General features: G+C 56.8%; 1 protein-coding gene across 8 annotated transcripts in view; it reads left to right on the forward strand.

Moving 5' to 3' along the window:
• MYO9B (myosin IXB) overlaps positions 1-17,289 on the forward strand; it is an 84,954-nt gene that overhangs the window by 56,816 nt on the left and 10,849 nt on the right. For 4 of the 8 annotated variants that reach the window (XM_059389340.1, XM_059389344.1, XM_059389342.1 and 1 more), the window contains exons 11-25: positions 398-519; positions 2,268-2,409; positions 2,718-2,922; positions 3,459-3,540; positions 6,085-6,198; positions 8,002-8,041; positions 9,105-9,227; positions 10,061-10,141; positions 11,561-11,671; positions 12,891-13,013; positions 14,115-14,264; positions 14,344-14,510; positions 14,812-15,723; positions 16,434-16,506; positions 16,677-16,801. In XM_059389340.1, coding sequence (XP_059245323.1) covers positions 398-519; positions 2,268-2,409; positions 2,718-2,922; positions 3,459-3,540; positions 6,085-6,198; positions 8,002-8,041; positions 9,105-9,227; positions 10,061-10,141; positions 11,561-11,671; positions 12,891-13,013; positions 14,115-14,264; positions 14,344-14,510; positions 14,812-15,723; positions 16,434-16,506; positions 16,677-16,801 — 2,570 coding nt within the window. Of the gene's footprint in view, positions 1-397; positions 520-2,267; positions 2,410-2,717; positions 2,923-3,458; positions 3,541-4,683; positions 4,774-6,084; positions 6,199-8,001; positions 8,042-9,104; positions 9,228-10,060; positions 10,142-11,560; positions 11,672-12,890; positions 13,014-14,114; positions 14,265-14,343; positions 14,511-14,811; positions 15,724-16,433; positions 16,507-16,676; positions 16,802-17,289 lie in introns of all 8 variants that reach the window. The other 4 variants (XM_059389341.1, XM_059389345.1, XM_059389343.1 and 1 more) reach the window with 3 other exon arrangements.

Below are 17,289 nucleotides of genomic sequence, written 5' to 3' on the forward strand. Positions count from 1 at the left end.
GATGCGGGACTCGATCCCAGGACCCTGAGATCATGACCTGAGCCGAAGGCAGCGGCTTAACCCACTGAGCCACCCAGGCGTACCACGTAGCTCAGAAAGCTTAATGTAGTTACCATCTGGCCCTATACAGAGAAAAGTTGCTGGCCCCCTGGGACATGTTAAGTGTGATTTTAAGCATCTTGTATGTTTCATCTTGTTTTGTTGTTATTAATAATTTTTTCTTGTTATCAATAATTTTATATAACTGAATATATTTCCATTGATATAGCAATATGTGTCCTGTACATATGAATACGTATGTGCGTACATAAATATATTCATATACGATGCATGCTGTGTAAGCGTTACCATAGCCACGGGGTAGTGAGGTTATCCGCTAAACCCCCAAATCCTGCAGGAAGAGTACCAGAGCGAAGGGATCTCGTGGCACAACATTGACTACACTGATAACGTCGGCTGCATCCATCTCATCAGCAAGAAGCCCACCGGGCTCTTCTATCTGCTGGACGAAGAGAGCAAGTGAGTGTCCACGGCCCAGTGCCCATCCCTGCAAACCTGGTGCCCCAGCCCCTGGGGCCTCACCGTGAACCTCTGAGTTAGTCACACTCATTTGGCCACAAATCCTGACCTCACACACATAGCATTTATCATGGAAATACTGACTCAACTCTGAAACACGCAGGCCTGGGAGTCATTAAGAAAGGGACACACGATGCCAGAGTCTAGAAACTGGGCCCCAGGTTGGCACATCCTTGCAAAGGGCAGCGGATCGGGGCCCCAGGTGCAGGACTGACCGTTGAGCCTGGCACCCCTCGTCCAGAGGACACCATGAAGCCTGGGAGGGGTATGGATGAGGTCCCCACGCTGGTCACGCAGGCGCGGTCACTGAAATTCACTCCCTGCATTTGTTTCCTGCGACCCCGTCAATGACTGCAGAGCACAGGCAGCTTCAAATGATAGGTGCGTTCTCTCACGGTCTTGGAGGCCAGATGTGCAGAGTCAGTATCACTGGGCTGAAATCAAGGCATGGGCGGACTGCACCCATGCCTTGATTTCAGCGGACTGCACCTAGCTCCAAAGGCTCTAGGGGGTGGTCCTTCTTCATCTCTTCCAGCTCCTGGGCACGCCCCCACCCCACTGGCATTCCATGGCTTGTGGCTCTGTCACCCGGTCTCTGCCTCTGTGGTTACATCACTCTTTCTGTCTGTCTCTGTCTCTCCCAAAGATTCCGGTCCAGTGGGTGAATGCCTCCCCTATGACCTCATCTTAACTAATGATATTCGGAAAGACCCCATTTCTGAATCAGGTCACTTTCCCAGGTTCCTGGGGTCAAGATGCAGACACAGCTTTCTGTCGATCGGCTCCTTGTCTGCTTCGGCAGTCCCTACGGGGCTGGGTTGAGTCGGGCTCATCTCCTGCCTAAGACCCAGGCCCCACTTGGGACAGGGGACAGACGCTTCATAGCTGGGATCCAAGTAGAGAATGTTCAGATAAGGGAACAGGCAGGATGCTAGGAAGGGCTGAACCATACTCCCGGGAAACCCAGAGCTGGATCTGGAGGGGGACTGTGAGGCAGGGCCAGGCCAAGCAGGGTTGGATCTGTCTCTGTTTAAAATCTTGCTATTTTGTTTATCGTGGGTTTTTTTTTGTTTTGTTTTGTTTTTTTGTTTTTTTTTTGCATTGATCTGGATTTTCTAAAATAGTACATTAAAATAGCCTTTATCCCAACGACTGAGTGAGCAGATTCCTCACACCACACCCATTCCCCAGCCCTGGAAACACAATGTGCTTCCTAGCTAAGATTCTCCCCACCACCATCTCCTCCTCGGGAAGCTGTGGAGCCTGGCCTTGGGCATCCCAGGCACACTGCTCAGCCCATGTTTGCGGTGAGGCCGGGCACAGGCGGGGCGTGCCAAAGCCAACTACAGCCATTTCCTTCCTGGGAGGCAGAAATAGCCAGGTACAACGGGTCCCTTATTCTGCCCTCGCTGCCCCTTCCCCCAGCCTCTCCCTGTAACGGGAGCAAGGGCGAGACCTCCTCCATGACACAGCGTCCAGGTACACACAGATCTGAGACCAGAAGTTCCCCCCTCCTAGGATTGTTCCCAGAAGCTGCCCCTAGTGGGCCCATGTCCCTGTCTTGCCGGTGCCAAATGTCCTCCTTGACCACGAAAGCCCAGGCCTCCCCCACCGAAGGCCTGCATGCTTATGCGGAACAAGCGGTTGCTGCTGTTCCCGCAGCTCAGAGATCCACATCCTCTCCCCAGCTTTCCCCATGCCACGAGCCAGACCCTGCTAGCCAAGTTCAAACAGCAGCACGAAGACAACAGGTACTTCCTGGGCACCCCTGTCATGGAGCCAGCGTTCATCATCCAGCACTTCGCCGGGAAAGTGAAATACCAGATCAAGGTGCGTGTCTGTCCGCTGCCATCGTCTGTCAAGGGCAGGAGGCAGGAGAGGGACAGGGCGGATGCCCCGGAGGCCCTTTACCTCTGGCGTCTGCCTGGTCCATCCCCTCTGTTGATGGCGCGGGGCAGGATTTCGGGGGCCCTCGAACCCAGCCCTAAGTCCCTGGCTCTTGCTGTCGAAGGCCCCAGGGACAGGACCTGGCCTCTGTTGTTGAGAAGCGTCCCACCCCACCAGCAGCCCTTCCCGGGCTGGCTCCCAGGACCTTGGGGGTCACTGGAAAGTGACCACCGACCTCCACTCCCCACCAGGATTTCCGGGAAAAGAACATGGACTACATGCGGCCCGACATCGTGGCCCTCCTGCGGGGCAGCGACAGTTCTTATGTGCGGGAGCTCATCGGCATGGACCCTGTGGCCGTGTTCCGCTGGGCTGTGCTCCGGGCCGCCATCCGGGCCATGGCCGTGCTGCGGGAGGCTGGGCGCCTGCGGGCCGAGAGGGCCGAGAAGGCTGCAGGTAGGGGGGCTTCTCAGTTCATGTTGAAGGGTACAGCTCTGTGGCCGTTCACCATGTCAAGTGACCACCACCTGTCTTGCTCCAGAACTTGGTTCATCCCAAACAAGAGTTTCTGAACCAGGGTATAGAATTCACCCTCCTCTTCCTCACAAGGCAGGAAGGCACGTTCCTGTCCTTCCGTAAGGGCAACCTGAGGCCCAGGATGGCTTCGTGACTCTCACAGGGAACTCGGCTCTAGATACCAGCCACGGGGCTCCATTTCACAAAGGGCCTTGATTAAAAGCAGAACCAGAAGGATAAAGCCTTTATGAGAAGTAGGAATAAATAGTGCCGCCTGGGGGGTGGGGAGAGGAATCAACCCTTCACGGTTCCCAGCTCTGCCCAAATTTGAGTGTCAGGCTGTTTTGTCTTTCCTTTTTTTTTTTTTTTTTTTTTAAATGAGTTCAAGTCAGGATGGAAGCCTCTTCAGCCAGGACAAAGGCCTTCCAGGCCCCAGGCAGCCCCTTCCTCCAACTCCATCTGTTCTGTGTCTGCAGCAGGTATGGGCAGCCCAGGCACCCACGGTCCCCCGGCAGAGCTGCAGAGAGGAACGAGCACCCCTTCAGAAAAACTCTACCGGTGAGCGAGACCTTGGTTTGTCCGAACTGAAGCTGGTACACGGAGGTATTGTTTAGAACAATGCGGGAAACCCCATACCCTTGGCCCAGGTTGGGGTTGACTTGAATAAGGACCCCAGCAGCCACTTGAATCCAGAGGACCCAGAAACAAATGGCATCTGGCTGCCGCTTTTCTGCACACACAGAGGCAGGCCTCAATGCAGCATCTGCTTAGGGAGATGTTGGACGGCTCACTTTACAAAGGATTCTTTTAATGGCCGGCCATGGCCATTGGCGGGTGGGGTCAGGGAGCCGTGGCTGGCTTCAGTGAGCAACAGGCTTGATTTAAGAGAACGTCTTCCCTTAACCTGGCTGGGGAGGCCCAGACACAAATAGGCCAAGTTCCTTCATTTGCTGTCAGAAACACAACATGCCTTATTGCATGCAAGATGATGAGGGTATTCTGTGGCCACCTAGCAATGACTGAGGGCCTTCCACATACCCCAGTTTTCACTAAGTGTAACGGTGAACAGCCTACGCTCCCAGGAAGGTGGGGTCAGGCCACACTGGACAGACCTCCAAGGCAATGACAAAACCAGACAAGAGACACTTCTGATATCTTGAGAGAGCCGGGCAGGCTGTATTGAAAAGGGACCAGCTGAGCCAGGCAAGGCGGGCAGGGTGTGCTAGCCGTCAGGGAGGCACATGCAAAGGCCCTGGGGCTGCCAAGTTCCTAGCTGCTTTCTCAATACTCCAGATTCCCAAGGAGTAAGTTAGTCAGTATCGAAACTTGAAAAGGTCGTTTTATTTTTGAGCCCTTCATAGTACAAAGTTCTTCAGGAGGTTCATAAACATGTATGCACGGAGGTAGAGTTAGCACCCAGGTAAGTGACCATGAGTGACTTGCCTGAAAGCACCATGTGTCGTTTTCCTGCTTTTAAAAGGTGCGTTTTTAAATCTGTTTTTTCACCCAAAGGGGGACAAGAGAAAAAGAAGGCATCTCTTTATTTGATTGTGTGTTCCCCACACCCCCCGCCCCCGCAAAGACTGAATGTGGCCCCTGACCCACATTCACTCAAGGGATGCCAGTCTCCCCAGGGCCTGGCCCCGAGCTACAGGTCCCACTCCAGGAGCATGTTTAGTTCATACAGATTCTCCCTTTCAGCTGCTCAATGCTAGATTTCTCATTTGACGGCTCTGAGGAGTTCGATATTAACGCTTTTGAGGACATCATTGCTTTCTATGAAAGCAAGAAGTAAGTAGAAGCAAGGGCTTTCGAACCCAAGACCAGGGACGCACACCAAGAGGAGCCACCGTCCCCAGGCGCTCAGCGTGGCGTCCAGGGCCAGGAGTGGGAGTCTGCAGCCCGGGGGACACCGGGGCCTGCTGGGGACACTCTAGCCAGATCTGGCTGAGTCAGGGGGTATGGGTTGAAGCCATAGGCCTTGTCCGGAGCTCTGGCCGCTGCGCTGACCGCTCAGGGTTTGGAGGTGAAATGTGACCCCTCTGTTGTCTTTGCTCTGTGCCTCCCTGGAGGGCGAGGGAGCAGAGGTAAGTGCCGCTGTCCAGGCCCTTGGGCATGGTGCATGAACCACAGATGAGGGGCTGCCGATCGGGGTCTTTCCAGGCCAACTGCCCAGAGCTTAAACATGTACTTGAAATAAGTGGAATGAGGGATTTTGGGGGAAAAAAACGAACAAACCGGAACCTCCCGACTCACTTTGTAGTCACTGCTGCCTCGTTTCCAGACATTTGTCATCTAGACGTCCTTCGTGAATAGTCCCTTCCAGAGCATCTGATTTTCATCTCTGATACATTCTCTTTCTCACTCACTGGTGCCAGAGTTTGGGCCTAGGACGTATGCTCAGCCCTGAATCTTCAGTGATCAAACAAAGGAAGGTGAAGGAGATTGAATTCTTTGGGGCAAAGCGCTCCTGCCACTAGGGTTTCCTACCCTCTGTGGTGGGACCATCCCTGGCCCTGTAGGGGCTGAGCAGCATCCCAGCCTCAACCCTCCAGATGCCAGCGGCACCCCGCACCCAGTCACTGACAACCACAAATGTCTCCAGATATCACGCGGAGGGTAGCATCGCCCCAGGTGGAGGGCCACGGGTGTGAGTTCCCATCCATTCCTCCTGAGGCATTTCTGGAAGCCAATAAGGAGTAGAACCAACCAGAAAAACGGATGAGCTATGTCCCACAGGCCCCCTCTGGTCCCCTCTTTTCAGTAGCCCATGGTGCTTGTCCCACATTCCAGAAGGCTGTTGTTCTAGAGGAGGCTTTTTTCAGTGATCTGAGATGCCGTGTTGCAAAACCCATTCTGCCTGAAGCAGGCCTGGCCCTCCCAGAGCAGGGGGGGATCCTCCGAGTGGTGATTGGCCGCTCTTGGCTGAATCCCCTTCTCAGTGCCGGTGGGAGAGACAGCGTGCAGACTCCCCAGCTGCATGTTTGGGCTCCAGTGGCCTGGGGATGGTCCCGACCGTGCTGGGGACCCCAAGGTGGTGGGCCCGCTGCTCTAACTCAGTCTTCTCCCTGTCACTGCACCCCGCCCCCACCCCACCCTCAGCGATTTGCATGACCAAATCATCAAGACCATCAAAGGATTGCCCTGGCAGGGTGAGGACCCCCGTAGGCTTCTCCAGTCCCTCAGTCGGCTCCAGAAACCCCGCACCTTCATCCTGTGAGTCCCCCCAAGGCTGCGGCGCCTACCTGCCACCACCCCCGCCCCGCAACAAGTGCAACGACCGCCTTCCCCTCGCTTCCAGGACCCTGGCCTGCAGGCTTCCTGTCCTGCTGAACTAGCCACTGCGAATGTGCTGTCTCATGGTTCCATTCTTAACGCCAGCCTGTGCTGAATGGCCCTTGTAACACTCCTGCCCCAGTGTCTGCCGTGGTCCAGATCCCGGCCAGCTCCCCAGTGCCCCGCACAGCTTCGCAGGAACGCTCCTCTCACAAAGCATCTCTTTTTCTGCCCCCAAACGTGCAGAGCAAGGCTTGCTTTCCCCGGCCCCTGGCCACTGTGAGCTTAGAGAGAAGCTGCCGGAGGGAGGGCGTCCTAGTTCATGCACATCCCTGGCAGTTCGAATGTGGCAGTTTGAATGTCCCAGAAGCCGCACAGCGGGTTTGGACCTGGTCTCTCGCTCGCTTGCTCACTCGCCATGTGGCCTAAGTGCTCTGAGCTTTCGGCCTCTGTCTGCAAAGCGAGGGTGACGACTGGCACAGCACCAGGCAGCTACAGCCTCGGCCGAGAGGGCACCTGGAGCCCCTCAGGGCTTGTGCCCACAAAACAGCTGGTTTTCAAATTCATTTTTATTGAGCCTTATTCTACCTCACGTGGGTTGAGATGCAACATGACACACATAGAGCCTCACAGCCAAGCATCTTGCTCATCTGCGGGGCACCATTTCCTCAGCTGTTTTGTTTAAGATTTTATTTTAAGAGAAGACATGGGAGGGGTAGAGCGAGAGAATCCAAGCAGACTCCCCGCTGAGCGCAGAGCCCAACATGGAGCCTGCTTTCACAACCTGTGAGATCATGACCTGAGCCGAAACCAAGGTTTGGTCGCTTAACCAACCGAGCCACCCAGACACCCCTCCTCAGCTGGCTTTAAAAATGAGCCAAGCTGCAAGTTTGTTTTGTTTTTTAAGATTTTTATTTATTTATTTGACAGAGAGCACAAGCAGGAGGAGCAGGAGGGAGAGGGAGAAGCAGGTTCCCTGCTCAGCAAGGAGCCCAGTGCAGGGGTTGATCCCCCGGACCCTGGGATCATGACCTGAGCCGAAAAGGCAGACGCTTAACCAATTGAGCCACCCAGGTGCTCCCAAGCTGCAAGCTTAAAAAAATTTTCTCTTTGTCTACAAGATTCCATAGTGTCTGAGAATGAGGGCCATACCCTGCTCCCTTAACCCAAAGATTGGCTTTGTCTTTTCCTTTGCACCGGTGTAAGTCCAAAATGTACTCCTGCCCACGCCCCATTTCAGTTCTTTACTGGGCACGTTCCCCCCAACCGGGGGGTCCTGAAGTGGCTCTGCAGGCCTATTTCGCATTTCCCAATGCGTAGAGAATAGAGCCAGGACACCTGCTGGGCTCAGGAATGCTCAGTCCATCCAAGCTCCACGAGGGACAGTCCACTGTCATTGACACCTGTCAGCTCCCCCCATGGCTGGCCCCGCACAGACGCACATTCTGCCCTGCCGATGACCAGCCACCCCAAGCAAGAGGCTCCTGCCACCCGGGGCGGGGGAGGCGCAGCTGCTGGCCCGGTGAAGCTCACGCGCAGTCGCAGAAGCGCCCCACGTGCACCCAGTGGGCCCGCTGGGGCCTCGGACAGGAGGCGCGGCGGCCTCGTTGCACTTGTGTGCCCCAACTTTCTGCTTTGTCTGCTCTCGCTCCGTCTAACCCGCGAGGCACTGCTTGCTGAACTAACCCAGATCCAGACACCGTGTTCCTTCTGTTCACAAAACCATTTTTAATATTTTGACAGGAAAAGTAAAGGTATCAAACAAAAGCAGCTCATTCCAAAGGTAAACATTTGCGACACCGCCCAAGGCCACCTTGCTTTGCCTGAGAGCGCCTGGCTCAACTTGCTTTCTGGAAAGATAGAGGGCCGGGTCGGGGGAGGGAGACACTTTTAACATCTCCAGCTTTTCGGTTCCTTCCTCTTCCCGCCGTTGCCCCCTGCCCCCCTCTAAAAATAATTTCTCCGATCGAAATTATTTGGAGCGGTCTTGGGGTTTCCCCGAAGCAGGGCGTGGGAGCTCCCAGGAGGAAGCGGAGAGAGTTGGGGACACAGTCTGGGATGCGAGGAAGACTGAGCAAGGAGGTGGGCTCGGCCTGATCGCACGGAAGCCTAGGGCTGTGATCAGCACCAAAGAGCTTTCCCCACCCAGAGGCAATGGGACCCCTCTGTCCTCGCCATGCTTGGGGGGTGTTTAGCTACCATCCACCCCGGAGGGCAGAACAGGATGCAGCACCTCCCAGACGTTCCTGGGAGAGGAGACCCTGCAGCCAGGAAAGTCCCACCAGGAAGCGGGCATCCGCGCATGGCCAGTAGCCGAGACCCCTGTAGCTGGCCTCGGGTAATGTGCTCCCAGCCTCTGTTGAGTCTCCACGTACAGCGTGCAGACAGATTATGAAAGGTACTAAAGGGAGAAAAATCTCCACTCTGGCCAGCAGATGGGATGGTGCTAGTTCCTCTTGTGAGCGGATTCTAAGGGTTGGCACACGTTGGGGGACCCGCCAGGGAAGCTCATGCTGAAGTGCCAGGCACTTGGCACCCCTGAAGAGCTCATCGCCAGGAGGAAGGTGACACTCTGGAGCTCTTGGCTTCTGGCCACTCGTGCCGCAAAAGAGGCCATAATCAGTTCTCCCGGAGCAGGTGCCATGTGTGAGACACAGCACAGGCTCAGCCCCAGGGCCACCCGGGCCTCCTGCCAAGCCCACCAACCCCTGCCCTCCAGCAGCACTGCCCCGAGACTGATCCTAAGGGCTGGCGCCCCCAGTCCTGGCTCCCAGGCCTCTACGATGCCTCCCGATACCCCTTGGGCCCTCAAGGAGGGCAGGCCAGACCCCATGTGTCTGTCATAGAACCTGCTGGACTCCAAGTCCCTGAAGCTCATCATCAGCATGACCCTTCACGATCGCACCACCAAGTCCCTGCTGCACCTACACAAGAAAAAGAAGCCGCCTAGCATCAGCGCCCAGTTCCAGGTAAGCAGCCTGCAGAGACGGGGGCAGGGGGCCAAACTCAGCCTGATGCTCTCGCGACCTGGCCACAACAAACCCAACAAATGGTTCTTGGGCTTCCTGCCCTTGGTGCTGTTTGACATCTGGAGCTGGATCATTCTCTGTGATGGGGACCATCCTCTGCGGTTGTGACAACCAAAAATGTCTCCAGGTGTTGCCACATGCTCTGGGGGATGGGGCAGAATCACCCCTGTTGTGAACCATTGAGTTAAAATAACAGGTTAGCTCATTAAGGTGACCACTGAACTGTGTTATTAGGTCAGTTTCCCTTTTTTCCCTGGCTGCCAGGAAGCTCAGAGGCTTTTTTCTTAAGGTGGCCCAAGGGTGGCTGCTGACCCTTACTTACCATCACCTTTTTTGTTCCTTTCCCCTTTTCATCAATCTGAGTCTGTAGTGCCCACCTTGACTTTTTTTTTTTTGTAATCCCCTTACCTGGGAGCTCCTATAAATCCTTTTTGTAAACAGCAGGCCAAAGACCAAAGTCATGGCAGCCGTGCTTCTTTCTGAGGCTGACCAGCATTTTACATCCCCAGACAGAGTTTATCTGGCCCCACCCACCCCTCCTAAATTCCCACTGGGACAAAGAGCTGGGAGACCTTGGGAAGACGGCATCCGTCAGCTCCGGGGACCCTCCAGCTCTCAGGCTCCCAGAAGTAGTGCAGCCTTCAGTTGCAATGTCCAGCTATAGCCTCCCATGTCCTGTGTCAGTGCTTATGGCAGCAAGTGACCTGGGTCCCCTCCCACTGAGCGGCTTGCCTCTGGGGGTCCCAGCTGAAGACTTCTCCTTCTTTCCCCAGACGTCCCTTAACAAGCTCCTGGAGGCACTGGGGAAGGCTGAGCCTTTCTTTATCCGCTGCATCCGCTCTAATGCCGAGAAGGTGAGTAGCTCCCATGTCTCGGGAAGGTGAAGGCCAAGGTCTGGCGGCTCAGCAGGGCGTGCTCCTGTGTTGCTGTGGCCTCTTGGAGGGTGTGGAAAGGTCTCAAGGAACCAAGTGTTCACACAGGTTCCAGGAGCCTTAAATGGCCAGCTTGAGGTGGGGGGGCCTTCTCAGGAAGCAGTGAGGGCAGCCAGGTGGCCCACCAGGAGTAGGAACATCATCTGGAACGTGGAGGAGCCTGAGGAGGGACAGGTCACATGTGCCTTCAGGACATCCCCAAATCGGCCAGTGCAGAAAACGCGCCAGAAGGGAGGGGCTGAGGTCATCCGGCAGAAGCATGGAGCTGCTGTTTATTTGATCTGAAAGTTTCTAGAAAAATTCATGGAGCACCAGTGGGGGCCCCAGTGCTGGCTCAGCCCTTGCTGCCTGGTTTCCTTCGCCCCATGGGTCCACTGGCCGTTCTGTCCCATTGGGGACTTTGCTGGGGGCCATTCAGGATCTGGGCCTACCCACGTTGCCTCTACTCTTCCCGTTTCCCTGGCTTTCCCCTGCTCCTGGGTTGCTCTGCTGACATCCGGAACCCAACTTGCCCCTAACAGGTTCTTTGGCTTCTGTCCTCCTGGGCAAGGGCCCAGAATCCTCCTCCGGGCCTTCACCTGGCTGTTCCCTGCCCATTCCTTCCTCAGGACCCAGCCCAGGGTCTCCTTACCTGTTGGACCCCTCCAGGGGGCCCTGGCAGCATCTGCCCCATTCACATACGTTCCTGGCTCCCACCTCCAGACCTTACTTCTTCTTGGCTTTCGGCCCTAGTGGCCCTAGTATTTACGCCCCCCACCCCCAGGCCTGGCGCAGAGTATGAGCTCAGTACCGGTTTTGATTGGAACTAACTAAGAACTAACTCTTTGTTGGGGCACCTGGGTGGCTCAGTGGGTTGAAGCCTCTGCCTTCAGCTCAGGTCATAATCTGGGGGTCCTGGGATCAAGCCCCACGTCTGGCTCTCTGCTCAGCTGGGAGCCTGCCGACCCCCCGTCTCTGCCTGCTTCTCTGCCTGCTTGTGATTTCTGTCTATCAGATAAATAAATAAAATCTTTAAAAAAAAAAAAAAAACTCTTTGCAGAACATCAGCCTAAAGTAAGCAATAAGAAATGGCACAGGTCTCCCTGACACCAGGGACTAGAGCAGATCAGATCCCAGATTTTCCAGAAGAGTTGAATACTGCTGAGCAGGCCCACCTCTTTTTTCCAAAAAGATCGTCTGGAGCAAGGAAAGATGGATCCCCGGGTGGCCACAGCTGCCATGCTGGGGACAGTCCTGCCCACCCTGGGCCCTGCCTATGCCCTCCAATCGCTCCTACGTCTGGAATCCTACAGGACCTTGTCCCATAGCTCTCCATCCCTGACCGCTCATACCCCATTTCAGAAAGAGCTGTGTTTCGACGACGAGCTGGTTCTCCAGCAGCTGCGCTACACAGGCATGCTGGAGACGGTGCGGATCCGGAGGTCAGGCTACAGCGCCAAGTACACGTTCCAGGTGGGCGACACGTGCATGGCTGTCGTGCGTGGCAGGGGGGTTGCTGGACGCTTGTCGCTGGACTTCTCCACCCCAGCACTGTTGGCATTTATACCAGATTATTCTCTGTCATGGGCGGGGGTGGGGGGGGGCAGATGTCCTCAGAAGAGGTGGCTGGACACAGGCCCAGCCTGGAAGGATACAGAGGTGTCAAGCCAAGCTGGGAAGAGGGATTTGCATGAGCAGATCCCTGCACAGATCTGCCCTCTGTTGAGCATCTCCTGTGATGGATGCTTTTATACCCATCTCTTCTATTCCTCCAACCAGCAGCAAGAGGTCCTGTCTCCCCGGAGTTGTTAGAAACGCAGAGGATCATTAATGACCTCAAATTAGGCAAGACCAAACTGGCGGCTGCTAGAGCAGTTTCTTGACTTTAGCCCTGTTGACCCTGGGGCCGCCTGGTCATTCTTTCTCGGGGGGCCACCTTGGGCATGATGGGACATTGAGTGCATCCCTGGTCTCCACCCGCTCGATGCCAGAAGCACCCAGCCCTCCCACATCGGGAGAGCCCTGGATGTCTCTGGACATCGCCACACATCACCAATGGGAAGCTGGCCTAGGCTCAGAAACCCTGGCTCATGCCTTGAGCTGGCATCCCCAGTGTGAGCCCTGGAGTCAGTCCCAGGCCTGAACCCAGAGGTAGTGGCACCTGGTCCCCAATTCAGCTGTACCCGTATGGCCTCGGGCTCATGGCTTCATCGTGGCATGCCTCCCTTTTTCTCATCCACAGACTGGAAATAGCATCTCTCTGACCCTGTATAAATAGGAAAAGCCAAAGCCCAGAAATGGGAGGAAGCACCAGTGTATTTTACTAATGCTTCATTCTTAAAAATTTGACCTGTTTGCTTAAAAGCTGTGTATCTCTGCTCGGATTCAGCTCTGCAGTGAGCCACTGGCTACGAGCCCCCCGCCAAAGGCAGCCCTGTTTCCTGGCCACCCCTTACCAGTGCCAGCACCAGCAGGTCCTTAAGAGCCACTCGCCAAGTGACGAAAAGATCCAGTGCTCTGTGTGTCGTGGTCTTTCTGAAGCTTTAAGCTGTCTCAGAGTCTGAGATTCTGGCTTTGTTAGTACCATTCTGGCGTTGGAAACTTGGCTCGACCAGGGCCTCACCAGAGCGCCATAACCTTGCCACTGGCGGAAACCCTCAACAGATACTCTCTTTTGGCCAAACTCACGCAGGATTTCACAGAACAGTTCCAGGTGCTGCTGCCCAAGAACGCCCCGCCCTGCAGGGAGGTCATCTCCGCCCTGCTGGAAAAGATGGATGTGGACAAGAGGAACTACCAGATCGGGAAGACCAAGGTCAGGGCTCCTACCCCTTCGGGGGACCGCAAACCCATACCCCACCTCCTGCCACCCACGGGGTCCTCCCGTGGCCCGAGGTCCCAGGCCACATGCTGAGAGACAAGGGGCTTTTCTTAGGGCCCAGCACATTTTTTTTTTTTTCCTAGAAGGTGAAGGGGTATATCTGAGGGGCAGGGCTCGGGCTTCACTCCCGTCTCCCACTCCCTCGCACATGGACCGGGGTTCCTGCAGAGTGTCGGGGAGCCAGTTGCTAGTGTTCAGGGTCAGGCAGGAGGCTTCCTTCCCTTGTGTTCCTTTCAGACACCGTCTACCAACTCTAGGTGCGTGCTGGTTGCTTCTTACTGTTGGGGCGCCTGCCGCCGTCCTTGTCCAACAAGGGCTACGGGCAGCCCCTGGTAGGGCTTCACCTGATGTGCAAAGTCCCTTGGCCGTTCTCCAACCAGCTCATCCTCAAGTTACCATGTGACCCAGCAATTCCGTTCCGGGCATGGACCCAAAAGAACTGAAAACGAGTGTTTAAACAGATGCTTATACACGCGTGTCGCGCATGTCCGTAGCAGCACTCGTCCCAATAGCCAGAAGGTAGAAATGGCCCACACGGTCCATCAGCTGATGAATGGGTCCCCAAACTGTGGGCCATTCATATGATGAAATACTGTGTGGTCTTGCTCCACTCGAGGACACAGATGAACCTTGAGAACAATGAGGGAGAGAAGCCAGACACAAAAGCCCCCCCCAGTGTGCAAACCCGTGTACCCAAGATGCCCAGGACAGGCAGATCACGGTTACCAGGGGTTGGGGCACAGAGGGCAGGGGAGTGACAGCTCCCGGAGACGGGGACCTCTCTTTGGGGTGATGGAAATGTCCCAGAGCCCGGTGGTCGTGACGTTTGCTCAGTGTTGTGGAGGGACCAAAGGCCAGTGATGTGCTCGTATTGACGATGGTTCACTTCATGTTAGGGGAATTCTCTTGACGGGAAAAAACTCCCCTCGGTCAGGTCTGTTGGCACCCTAGCTTGGTCTCACACACTTACGGGGCCTGGAGATTCCAGGGGCTGTGCTGATCTCCCCCCGCCATCCCCCTACCCACGCCCACCAGGTTTTCCTGAAGGAGACAGAGCGCCAGGCCCTGCAGGAGACGCTGCACCGGGAGGTCGTGCGGAAGATCCTGCTCCTGCAGAGCTGGTTCCGGGGGGTTCTGGAACGCCGGCACTTCCTGCAGATGAGACAGGCGGCCATCACCATCCAGGTACCACAGGGGCCCTATGGGGGCCAGGGACGGGGGCAGTCACACGGGCCCCGTCCCTGATCGCTTGCCCCACCCCCAGGCCTGCTGGCGCTCCTACCGCGTCCGTCGGGCCCTGGAGAGGACACAGGCCGCCATATACCTCCAGGCCGCATGGAGGGGCTACCAGCAGCGGGTGGCCTACCGGCGCCGTAGACAGAGCATCATCCGCCTCCAGAGCCTCTGCCGGGGTCACCTGCAGCGCAAGAGGTGAGCAGAGCAAGGACCTGCCTCCCGTCCCTTGCCCGGGAGCTGCCTGAGAGGGTTTCTTAACAGATTCCTCCCATAACAGGGAGATCCCAGGGGGCCACCTCCTAGATCTCCCTTTCCTAGCTGAGGCATTTCCGCCTTTCCAGAAGCATCTCTTGAGGGCCATGGTTACACCATGGTAGGGGCAGAACCTGGCCACCAGCCCGTGGGTAGCATAGGGGTCCCTGAAGCCCTGGGTGGATTCAGGAGGTGGTATGCACGTTTGTTCCTGAACCCGCCCCCTTTGCTCTTCTCACACCAGCTTCAGCCAGATGATGGCAGAAAAGCAGAGGGCTGGAGAGGACAGGGCAGCCCAGCAAACCTTGAGGGCAGAAACGGCAGAAGGCGGGCCCGGCCAGGCAGCCCAGCCGGAGCAGGTGCCCAGGCAAGACCCAGAACCATCGGAGGACAGGGAGCATTCAACGTCGGAACCCGAAGCGTGGCCAAGCGAGGAGCCCCTGGTGGAGAGCTCCCAACCAGAGATGGAGGTCCCCAGCCCGGAGAAGCCTCTCCCACCCCAGAAAAATACAGCTGACAGTCACGAGAAAGTGCCCAGCAGCCGGGAAAAGCGTGAGTCACGGCGGCAGAGGGGGCTGGAACACGTGAAGCTCCAAAACAAACACATACAGTCCTGTAAGGAAGAGCTCGCCCTCAGAGAACCTTCTGGAAGGACTGTGCTGGAGCAAGAGGAGAGCCTCCCAGAAGACAGGAAGAATAGAGAAGATGAAACACCTTCAGATTTGGGGACAGAGACAGAGAATGCTTCTAAGAAGCAGCCTGAGGAGCCACCGCAGGCCACGCCGACCAGCGAGCTCTCTGGAGAAACCCCGAAGATGCTGCAGGGCGAGCACCCGGAGCCTGGCCCCGTGGCACGGCCAACCAGCCTAGCCTTGGACAGTAGGGTCAGCATGCCCGCCCCCGTTACCACCCCCGAGACACCCAAGGACAAGAGGAAGCCTGGGGGCGACCCGAGGGCACTGGACAGGTCTGAGAGTCCTGGAGGCTCCACCCAGATCCAGCGGTACCGGGACCCCGACTCTGAGCGGCTGGCCAATGCCGTGGAGCTCTGGCGGGGCAGGAAGCTGCCGCCCACCTGTCCGAGCGCCATGCTGAGCCAGTCCCTTGACCTCAGCGAGCGGCACCGGGCCGTGGGGGCCGCCCTCACGCCCACAGAGTAAGCTGCGGGCCCTCCCCTGTCTGAACACTGTGGGTGCCAGGCTGGGTTGGGCGGGCAGGGTGGGGGCACGCACAGAGGCCTGGCAGCAGGACCGGGGCAGTACCACGTGTCCCAAAAACATGAGTGTCTCTGTGCCTGCCCGAGAGTCAACACCAGTTGGGTGGGAGGCCCGAGGAAGGAGGAGGAAGGGGCAGGGAAACGTAAAGAGTTGTCCTCTGCCGGGAACCACAGAGCCTGGGGCCAGCTGGGACCCTGGATGCTCTCCCTGACCCCCACCCGTGCCCCAGCACAAGCTGTGTTCACACAGAAATCCCCGGTTCTCTCGGGACGACATCCCTGGGTCTCCATGTCCTCAGTGGGGGTGATCACCCAGGAATTGAAGAAGGGGCTCAGCTCTTGACCCACTGTGCCTTATCCTTAGCTAGCTACATGCTGGTGACCCCAAGTCCCCAACCCCTCCTGCCTGGCCAGAGGAAAGAAGAGTTGGAAGAAGATGCAGGCCTTCTGCTAGGCCGGGCTTTCTCGGCCCAGCAGGCTGACACCTGTGGCCAGCCCGTTCTCTGGGGTGGTCTGCCCCGTGCCCCTCGGAGCGTGGACTCTACTGTCCCCCACCAGATGCCCGAGCCCCTCCCAGCCCAGTCAGGACAACCAAAAACGTATCCTAACTTGGGCTAATAAATAAAAGCCACGTTTCTGTGATCTTGCAGGGAGAGACGCATTTCCTTGTCCACAAGCGACGTCTCCAAGCTCCTTCCGTCCCCATCCCAGACCAAGATGCAGGTAAAGCTTCAGGCTGCGGCTCCCGCCCCCCGCTGCCCCTGCTCTGCCCGAAACGTGGCTTAAAAGACAAGGGCAGTTGGTGGCTGGACGGCATGGTGAGCAGAGCGCCCCTGCCTTCCCTCCAGCGAGTCCCGCCTGCCTTTGCTCACCCAGTCCCATTCCCTTTGCAGCCTTCTATAGAAGCCGTAGACGGGGAGCCCAGCACCAAGAAGCCGGCCGTCCAGAAGAAGAAATCGGGTGACGCGTCTGTCGGCACAGATTCTGGGCTGTCCCCAGGCCCACCGGCCGACTCTAAGTAAGTGTGGGCTTTGGAGGAGGCTCAGGTCACCATCAGAGGATGCACAGGGTCCCTGCCGGCCCCACCCCTGCCCCCTGTCTCCCGGCAGCCTGGTCTAAAGTGATGGCGATTAAGAAGCACTCTTGGGCAAATACTCACCCAGTCCAGGATGAGGGATCGTGACCTCCTCACGTGCCAGTGGGGCCGTGTGCCGCCATCATGGTTCCCACTGCGGCCTAGAGCCAATCTGGGTCACGTCCTCTGGGCCCACAGGTCGATGGGTTCCATTTGACTTTTTATGGTATCAGAACCAGCTTTTGGTTCCCCCTACCTCCAGGACCCCTCCTGGCCTGTGGATAGAAGAAACTGGGCCCAGGCTCTGCCCCCAGAGAGCCCCTGCAGAAGTGCTCCAGACAGGTCCATCACAGAGCGGAGAGGATGGGCCGTGGGATGGGGGAAGCTTTGATCCAAATGCAGGGACAGGAGGTCGAGGAAGGTCCAGAACG

Source organism: Mustela nigripes, chromosome 2, assembly GCF_022355385.1.
Source record: "Mustela nigripes isolate SB6536 chromosome 2, MUSNIG.SB6536, whole genome shotgun sequence".
NCBI lineage: Eukaryota > Metazoa > Chordata > Mammalia > Carnivora > Mustelidae > Mustela > Mustela nigripes.